Raw genomic sequence first — 10,736 nt, 5'->3', positions numbered from 1 at the left:
GAAAGTTACGGATGATTGAATTTCGGTGGGAAGGTTGAGGTTTTCGGCGTCGATTTCCTCTCTTTTGCGTGCTTGCAACGAGACAATGGGGAAAAAGGGTTGGAGGTAAATTTATATAAATGGCCTTAGGTCCGGTTTGGATCCGGTTTGACCGATTCGATCCGTTAGTCCAGTTTTGCACCAAAATCTTTTAAATTAGTGCTAAAATTCGTATTTTTAATATTTCTACTCTTTTAAATTATAAAATTTAATTTTCTTAATTTTTTGAATAATAATTAATTTATTGACTAATTATTTATTAATTTTTCAGTGTTTACACAACACCAAAATTAATTCTACCTTATACCAAATTATGTTTTAAACAACACTGAAACTATCATTAAATGTAACAAAAATAGTCACCAAAAAAAATGTAACAAAAATAAATTGATCAAAAAATAATTCAAAACTCCTAGATTCAAATTCAAATCCAAATCCTTAATTAGCAACACTAATATTTACAAAGAAAAATAAAATTATTTAACTCGTATACCAAATTACTATACAAGCATCAACTATTTAAGAACTACATTAATCAAAGGAATAAATCGAACCTTGTCAAGTTGATTGGATTCGGAACTATGATCCAATTCACCCTGATTTAACTGATCTAAACCTACATCATATATTATTTTCGAAAATAAAACTATTATACGTATAAGAACAAGACAACGATAATGATGATGATGATGATGATGGAGGAGAAAGAAGAAAAGGAGAAGGAAGAGGAGGAAAACGAAGGAGCAGAATAAAAAAACTTCTTAGTTATTAAACATTGATGACACAATAGACGACACGTGGATGAATACTATTGTACACGTGGCACAATTAGACATGTGGTCAAATTGCATTGTGACACGTGGCACAACCATCTACATCAGCATGCCACATATCATTGGTCACCACATCATTGTACTATTATATGTGGCCAAACTATAGAGTGACACGTGTTACTAATAGTCCACGTCATTAAGTCATGTCATCACGTCGTTAATAGAAAATTAGTCAGAAACTATCATGATGCATTTTTGTCAATTTCAGAGACATAATTGGTGCAATTAGAATATCAAGAACGATTTGAGTGCATGATGCCAATCTCAAAGACCATTTTGTGGTTTATGTCGCCTTTGAACACCTCAAGCGTGGGACTTGCCCCAATTTCAATCCGCTGCCAAACTCTGCTGCCGCCATGGCCTCTTCTCCTTCTCCTATGGCCAACCACAACCATCGAAAGAGGAGCTCCACTTCATCAGTCGCAGCCACAACGAAACCTGCTACATCGTACCACGTGACGCTATTGGCAACGGTGGACCCATTGCGGTTCCGTAGGAAGATCACATACATATCGTTAGGCTCCACGACGGTTATACCAGTGGATTTGCTGGCGCAGTTGACGCAGCAGTCGCATTTGATGCTGCTGGAAAGGAAAGACGATTTGGGAGCTCTTACTATGTTGGAAGACAGTGTGAAGAAGTTCAAGAGTCCAAAAACATTAAAGGATGAAGTAATTTATAAATTTGATTAAAAAACTAACAAAAAAAAGATTTAGGTATTTTTATTACATAAAATTTAGTATTTAAAAATATAATATTAATTTTTTTATATGATAAATATTTTTGTCTGCATTTACAAAATGTATAAGCACAAATGGTTGTTTTTCTATTTTGTTCTTTAGAATAATAGGTAAAGATGAGATTTTGGATCAGTTGCTTGCATTTATTATTGGGTTTTTTATTTAAATAAAATAAACAATACTAAAATTACTGGATTTCCTAAATCAAATTTTGAAACGTGAATATTCTCCTTCTACTATTATATAAATCGTTCCAGGATATGAAAATTATACAATATGTTAATCATGCCGCTTAGTAACGATTTATACATAGATGGCCTAGGAAAATAGAGAGGAAATCGTTGTAGGACACATAAAGTTACAGGTAACGCATAAATCGTCCCACACTATAAGAATTCACATGATTTTGAGCTAAAACACAAAAGTTTGGTACGATTAACGTCTTAAAGCAAACCCTCTCAAACCTGGCACGATTTATGTATAATAGAGTACTTTTATTTATAATATTTTAATTTAAATTATATTTATGTAAATTTTAACTTAAAAAATAAAAACATATTTTTTATAATTTCAATTATTAATTTTATTAATAAAATTAAATTAAATTAAAAAAAGAAATACTAACAAATTATAATAAAAAGTGTACGAAATTTTAATACATAATAAATTTAAGTTTTTTTTAAAAAAAATGTCAAAGATGTTAAAAAATATTAATTTTTCATAATATAATTTCATGTTATTTTAAGTAACATAAATTTAAGTTTTTACGAAATTTTTAGTATTCGTTGTTCATATATTTTTTAATCATTTTTATTGATGCATATTTTTTATAGAATTTTTTTGACTTTTTTTCTATTTGACTTTGTATGAATTTTAATTATTTATTTATAATTTTAATTATTAATTCTATTAAAAAAATTCAATTAAATAAAAAAATACTAACAAATTATAATAATAAAAAAGTACTAAATTTTAATACATAAATTTAATTTTTTTTAAATGTCTAAGGGTGTTAAAAAATATAATTTTACATAATATAAATTTATGTAGTTTTAAATAGCATAAATTTAAGTTTTTAAAAATTGTTAGTATTCATTATTCATGTAATTTTTTTTAATAATAATTTTTATCCATACATATTTTTTATAGAATTTTTCTTTGTCATTTTATAATATATAAATTATAAAAAATATGAATCGATAAAAATTAATAAAAAAATTACATGAGCAAGAAATACTAAATTCTATAAAAAATATGCATGGATAAAAATTATTAAAAAAATTACATGAATAATGAATACTATAAATTTTATAAAAACTTAAATTTATGTTACTTAAAACCACATATTATATTATGTAAAAGTATATTTTTTAGCACTGTTTGACTTTTTTTTTTAAATAAAAAACTTAAATTTATGTATTAAAATTTAGTACTTTTTATTATAATTTGTCAGTATTTTTTTATTTAATTTGTTTTTTTAATGGAATTAATAATTAAAATTATAAAAAATAATTAAAATTTATACAAAATCAAATAAAAAATGGCAAAAAAAATTCTATAAAAAATATGCATCTATAAAAATGATTAAAAAATCATATAAACAATAAATACTAAAAATTTTATAAAAACTTAAATTTATGTTATTCAAAATAACATGAATTTATATTATTCAATATTATATTTTTTAACACCTTTTGATATTTTTTCAAATAAAAAACTTAAATTTATGTATTAAAATTTAGTACTCTTTTTATTATAATTTGTTAGTATTATTTTTTAATTTAATTTAATCTTATTAATAAAATTAATAATTGAAATTATAAAAAATATTTTTTTAAGTTAAAATTTAAATAGATATAATTTAAATTAAAATATTATAAATAAAAGTATCCTATTATACATAAATCGTGTCAGACTTGAGAGAGTTTGCTTTAACACGTTAATCGTGCCAAGCCTTTCTGTTTTTGTTCAAAATCACGTGAATCCTTATAGGGTGGGACGATTTATGCGTTTCCTATAATCCTGTGTGCCCTGTAACGATTTACTCCCTATTCTCTTAAGCCATTTATGCATAAATCGTTCGTGGGATGGTATAGTTAACATATTATATAATCTTCATACCCATAAAACAATTTATATAATAATAAAAAGAAAATATTTACGTTTCAAAATTTAATTTAGGAGAATCCAATAATTTTAATATTAATTTATTTTATTTAAGTAAAAAACCCTTCATTATTGGTTAGGCCGTTAGAGACTGAACAATGGATGAGTAATTAGGAATTTAGGATGGCCGTTTGACCTTTTGACTATTTTTTGGTGCATTCAATTTCAAGGTTCATTCTAGATTATTTGTGAAAATGAACTCAAGGAATCAACTATTGGCTACAATTTTCTTTTTGTGACAACTGTTGGTTACAATTTAATAATGGATAAACTCATTATTTGGTTGGATTATATAAGTGTATATGATAATGACAAAAGAAAAAGTAGAAGAGCAACAAATAAAATACTGGTGGTTCATAGTGTCGGCATTGTAACTTTGAGCCAAGTGTATGTGCAATTGTGCATCCCTAGTAAAAAAAGTCGAGAGGAAAATTTTATTTTTATCATCCTCAAAAATAGTAAATAAAGTTTTATTCGATCATAGAATAAATATTCCGTATATTGAGTAATGATTAAAAAGTTTAGTTTATCTCTCTTTTTTTCTTTTTAACATTTAAATAAATAAAAGTTTCAAATGATTTAAAACTTAAAAATTCTCTTTATTTAAATATTAAAATAATTAAAAAATAAAACTATAATTTTCAATCATTTTTCTTTCTGATACCTACACCCTCTCTCTTTTTTTTTTTAAATTTCTTTCTCATTTAATTTTCACATTACATTACATACGTTAAAAATATCCACTAATGATAATATTACTTAAACTTTCATGCAAGGAGAATTTTTCAGACTTACAAATATCTAACTAGTCGTCAAATATGTATTTTTTTATTTTTATAAAGTTGAACTTCCAACCAAATAATTAAAAACGAGGTAAACTAGATCATCACATCAAACCTCATATTTTCAATATGTATTACTTTTGATACTAATTTTAATTCATTTGAAAAGGAAATAATAATCCGATAGGCGATAGCTAGATACTACTACTAACCAGACTAACTAGTAATTTCTAATATTAATACAGAGCATAAACTTTATTCTCTACATGGGATTGATTTCTTTTGATACTAATTTTAAATCATTCGAAAAGATAACAATAATCTGATAGGTACAAGTGACTAGAAATTTCGCATATTAGTATATAGCATAAACTTTATTCTCTCTATATGGTGGTATCTAAGAAGGGATGAAAATAATTCTTTTCTGTTCATTTCCATTTCCACAGAAATATAGTTCCACAACCACAGGGATTTTATGGAAATTATTTATTTTAGTAAAAATTATGTTAATTTTAATATAATTAAAATAAAATAAGTTTAATATTTTTAATTATATCATATAATAAAAATAATAAATGTTAGATTTTCAAATATTATAGTAATAAAAATAATAAAAATAGTAAAAATAATAAATAATAATAAAGTCTTAGCTTATAGCTTATACAATATCCTTATATGAACAAATTCAATTATATATAGTTAATATACACAATTATTCCCATAGATTTAAGGTTAATCGAACGAAAACTGAAAGTTCCCAGAAGTGACAAATCACATGTCTACGTGTTGCGAGTTGAGAGATCCCTCAACCTGATTCTTCATGCACACATTACCAACCACTTTTCTTTCCATTTCTTTATCCATTCATCTCTAACTCTTCCTCTCGTTACCTGTCATTCTACACTTTAATACACCCTTACTCTCGCTTTCTTAGGACTTCACACTTCAGTGTTTTTGTCTTCTTCTTTTTCTTCTTCTTTGTTGGTTCACAAAGAAAACAGCACAAAATGGTGATCACCTCCGCTGTCACAGATCCTGAAGAACAAACACAAAGCTTGCACTCTACTTTTGCTTCCAGATATGTTCGTGACCCTATTCCCAGGTCTATATATATCTTAATATCTCCCTTTTATTTTTGCAGTAGTCACAACTTCACACTCATTTCTTCACCAAATTCAACACTCATACGCTTAGTTTTATATAATCTTTGTCATGATATCACTTCTCCACAAGCACATGAATGGCATAATCTCTAGAACGCTTCTCAAGCAATAATTTTTTTTAGGATTGCTTATAGGCCTTCTAATAATTTCTAATAATCTTAATTTCACAAATGATCAATATTAAAGTAATTTGGTGAAGGTTCAAGATGCCAGAGAAGTGTATACCAAAGGATGCAGCATATCAGATCATAAACGATGAGTTGATGTTGGATGGAACACCAAGGCTTAACTTGGCATCTTTTGTGACCACTTGGATGGAGCCTGAGTGTGATAAGCTCATCATGGCTTCGCTTAACAAGAACTATGTTGACATGGATGAGTATCCTGTCACCACTGAGCTCCAGGTTTCTCTGTTTCTTTCTTTCCTTCTTTATTTATTTCTCACTTCACTTGATCATAAAAAACTAATTGGGGGTCATGTGTGATCTCTTCAATCATGAACAAGATTGTTTGATTCAAGGCTTAAATAGGGTTTTTGGCCTTACAGACTTTTTCTTTTGGTGGTTTTAAAAAAAGTATTCAGAAGTGAAATCAGTCCCTTCTGTCATCCAAAATTAAATAAATTTGGATATGGTTACTTATCTTTGAATCATTAGGAACCATAGGTTTAGTTTACCATAAAATTGCTAAATTTTTCATGGATCATAACCTTATTTAAACCCTTAAGTTTTTCTAATTTATGGCTGAGATTTCGATGGTTGGACAATAGATCTATCAGTAACAGGTGTTGGAGAAAGGGGGATTTGTTTTTATTTTTATTTTTTTTTTATGTCAAAGCATAGACTAGAATAAAAAAGTAGCTTACATATGATAGATAGAGTTTGGTTTTTATGATGTTTGCCCTCAAAATTTGGTGTTTCTGTTGGCAACTTTCTAGATCTCGTGTTTTCTGGTCAGAAAATGGAGTGAATTGCTATAACTGAAATAGCCACTGAATTCTGAATCTTATGTGAAGTAGTAACATTGAACTATTGAAAGCTGTAATATTATATATGTAAATAATTTATTAGCTGGTAGTTACAATTTAAACATGAGACATTGACAAGTATAATTTGTTCAACTGTGCAGAATAGGTGCGTTAATATGATAGCACACCTATACCATGCTCCTATCGGTGATGATGAGGCTGCAGTCGGTGTCGGAACTGTCGGATCATCAGAGGCAATAATGTTGGCAGGTCTAGCTTTTAAAAGGAAATGGCAGGCAAAGAGAAAAGCAGAAGGCAAACCTTATGATAAGCCTAACATAGTTACCGGCGCTAATGTGCAGGTCAATCTCAACTTCTATTTAGTCTTCGTTGCATGCTCGTATCATCGGATAGGAGATACATAGTCTGTGAATTAATTTTGAGATGTGGTAGAAAGGAAGTGATTTAATTGATTTGTGGCAGGTTTTGGAAGCTTTGTCCCTTTAGATATTGACATCTAATACTCTTTGAAATATGCTACACAGGTTTGTTGGGAGAAGTTTGCACGGTATTTCGAGGTTGAGCTTAAGGAAGTGAAACTCACAGAAGGATACTATGTGATGGACCCTGTGAAAGCAGTTGAAATGGTTGATGAGAACACCATCTGTGTGGCGGCGATTTTGGGGTCGACTCTGACCGGTGAGTTTGAGGATGTGAAACTTCTTAATGAGCTTCTTACTAAAAAGAATAAGGAGACAGGATGGAATACCCCGATTCATGTTGATGCTGCCAGCGGAGGGTTCATTGCCCCATTTCTCTACCCTTGTCTTGAGTGGGATTTTCGCTTACCATTAGTGAAGAGCATCAATGTTAGTGGTCATAAGTATGGTCTTGTCTATCCCGGTGTCGGTTGGGTTGTTTGGAGGAGTAAAGATGACTTGCCAGAGGAACTTGTTTTTCACATAAACTATCTCGGATCGGATCAGCCAACATTTACCCTCAATTTCTCCAAAGGTAATGGATGAGTTGCCAAATTTTTGCAATTGCTATCTTTTTATCTTTAAGTAGTTGGCTGTTCATATGAAAATATCTTCACAAAGATAATAGCTAAGATGTGAATACGTGTTTATGTTAAACAGTTTAATTAAATATGTCAATATATTTAACAGTTCTCGACTAACGTCTTCATATAATAGTCACCCTTTTAAGCGTTCAGCTCGAGGAGCTATCAAAATCCAAGAGTTGTTTTCAGTATCTCTCTGCATATGTTTGTCTAGAGACTAGAATCCATCAAATTTGAAGTGAGCTGAAACAATCTTGTCCCCACCTAGAATGTGAAGCTATGTCTCATTGAATGGTGTCCTTTCTTTCTGTAGCAATGATCTTTTTTAACAACACAACCCTGCTTTTGTTTGTTCTTCATTTTCTTTCGGCAGGCTCTAGTCAAATTATTGCTCAATATTACCAATTTATACGGCTTGGCACAGAGGTAATTATAGTATTGTGTTTATTCTGAATTTTAATTATAAGCATGATAATTCCTTGTATTTTAGGTTAATCCAGATAGAGAGGATACTACATGAAAGGTTTAAGATTACTCATAAGTTTCCCTGTGGTTACGTAAATTGTTTTAAATGGAACCAACTTATTAATATTGCTTAAGTATTTGAAGAGATTTAGCTTCCAATTTGTATGAATATGATAAAAGGGCAAGGTTAAAGGCAAAATATAATAGGAAAATAATTGACTACTTTAAAAATTCATTGAACAGTTGCCACCATTCAACCACTAAACCAAAGTTTAAAAATCATAACTACATAGAGAATCACATAATCAACATACTAGACAGAACTTCCCACATATTAGCCCTATTTCTTTACATATCTGCTTCATTGTGCAATATCTGTCTTACTTAAATACACATGGTTGTTTTTCTTGCTTTTGTAAAACAAAAGGGCTACAAAAATATCATGGAGAACTGCAGGGAGAATGCAAGAATTCTGAGGGAGGGAATCGAGAGAACAGGCCGGTTCAACATCATCTCCAAGGATGTTGGCGTGCCGCTTGTTGCCTTCTCTTTGAAAGACAGCAGCCAACACACAGTGTTTGAGGTGTCAGACCATCTGAGAAAATTTGGCTGGATAGTTCCGGCCTACACAATGCCGCCAGACGCGCAGCACATTGCAGTCCTCCGGGTGGTGATCAGGGAGGATTTCAGCCGGGGATTGGCGGAGAGACTCGTGTCCGACATAGTGAAAGTTGTGGATCTCTTGGACACACTTCCAAGCCCTCTATCAACAAAAAAGGCACATGTGGTAGCTGTTGCTAATAATGAGACAAGTGAGAAGGCTAAGAAGAGTGCATTAGAGACTCAGAAAGAGATTGCCTTGTATTGGAAGAGGCTTGTGGATGGTAAAAGAGTTGGAGCATGTTAGGCATCTCATGAAATCTCTGACTTTTGGGGTGCCTTTGTGTGATGAGTTGTTTTTGCATATTTGCTTTTACCAGAACATTATGTATGTGTGTGCATGTTGCTACGAGGTTGTCCCCCTTCGGTATGTATATATGTGTAGTTCTATAAAGCAATAAGCAATGCCAGTGCATGATGGATCCTAATGACTATTGTTTTTCCCATAAAGAATTGAGGTAGAACATTTGCTTATTAAATATTTGTGAAGCTTTCGTGGCTGAGGCTTGTGTATTTGGAAACTAAATAACGCATTAAAAGACTCTAATGTGTAGCAACTTGTAAAACTTGTAAGTCAAAAAGACTTGTATGTGTAGCAAGCCTCTTAACATTAACTTACCACATACGTGGTACCAAGGTAGAGAAAATCGAGATTTTACGTGAAATTGAAAAAGTAAATAAAAAACGTAAAACGTAAAATCTTAACAAGATTTAAATCGTAAAATCGTCAGACTTAGTACAAATTTCGTAAAATCAAAAATGTATTTGAGATGTGAATACGGTAAATTAAATAACAGAATTTGAACCCCTCCCCTCTTCAAAATGTAACACTGTTTACAACCACTAGGGTATGATAACTTTCGTTAATATTAACGCAAATTATAATATATATACATATCTTCTATCAAATAATTTTCTTCTTCCTAATTTATTTTAAATTTAGTTATAAATTCACTTATTCTTAAATTAATTATATTTTTATTTAACAATAATTATAAATTCATTTATTTTTTATAATTATATAATATCTATTAGTATTATTTTTTAATAAATACTTGTAGTATATAATAATATAATAGATATAAACTAATTAATAAATTATCAAAATTTAAAAATAATAATTATTTTAATATAAAAACAAAATAAAAATATTTATGAAAAAGTAAAAATAACAAAATACTTATTGTTTCTGGTCCATATTGTTTTAGAATAGCTTGATATTCTTAAAATATTAGTAAAAATATGTATTTTAAATTATAATTTTAAATTTTTTACTATTTTTATTTTTTATTTGCATAGTACCGAGTCAAGCGGTTCAACCAGTGACTTACCGGTTGAACCAGTGATCCAGTAATTTGACCGGTTTGATTACCGATTCAGTTCTAATAACTACATTTAAGTCTTCAAAAATTTGAAAATACGTTTAAGTCCCTGATTTTTTAAAAACCTGGGCATATTGATCTTTGAGTCTAATTTGTCTCATTTTAAAATTCTCTCACGTATGCATCCGTATATCAACCACATTATTACAACGGAAGCCATATTTAATTTTTTCGTTGAGTTTGACAAATCCAAGTGAATAAAAATATCGATGTGTTTAGATTTTAAAAAATTCAGGAACTTAAATATATTTTTAAATTTTTAAAAAATTAAATGTCTGTAAGTCAAAAGTTCTGATGCTTTTTCTCAAAAAAAAAATTTATTGCGAAGTAATGAAGTGTTCACAGTGAAAAAGTGTTTTGCTAGGTGTTTTTGGCTCTAGTACGATGAAACTATATGACAATGAACATTGATACGTGGATTATATAATTTACATTAATAAATATTTTTATTTTTATTTTAAAAATATATTATATAT

The 10,736-nt window shown here is 29.3% G+C and overlaps 1 protein-coding gene across 1 annotated transcript; it reads left to right on the top strand.

Annotated features, from left to right (window-relative positions):
* Positions 1-5,332: 5,332 nt before the first annotated feature.
* LOC107490570 (glutamate decarboxylase) lies at positions 5,333-9,357 on the top strand. The gene is made up of 6 exons (XM_016111341.3): positions 5,333-5,662; positions 5,923-6,127; positions 6,852-7,052; positions 7,236-7,704; positions 8,127-8,179; positions 8,646-9,357. Exons 1-6 carry the CDS (start codon positions 5,568-5,570, stop codon positions 9,123-9,125), a joined length of 1,503 nt encoding a protein of 500 aa, XP_015966827.1. The 5' UTR covers positions 5,333-5,567; the 3' UTR covers positions 9,126-9,357.
* The last annotated feature ends 1,379 nt before the right edge of the window (positions 9,358-10,736 follow it).

This window comes from Arachis duranensis, chromosome 5 (genome assembly GCF_000817695.3).
Source record: "Arachis duranensis cultivar V14167 chromosome 5, aradu.V14167.gnm2.J7QH, whole genome shotgun sequence".
Taxonomy (NCBI): domain Eukaryota; kingdom Viridiplantae; phylum Streptophyta; class Magnoliopsida; order Fabales; family Fabaceae; genus Arachis; species Arachis duranensis.
Note: the sequence above shows the minus strand (reverse complement) of the source record. Positions and strands in the feature narration are given on the sequence as shown.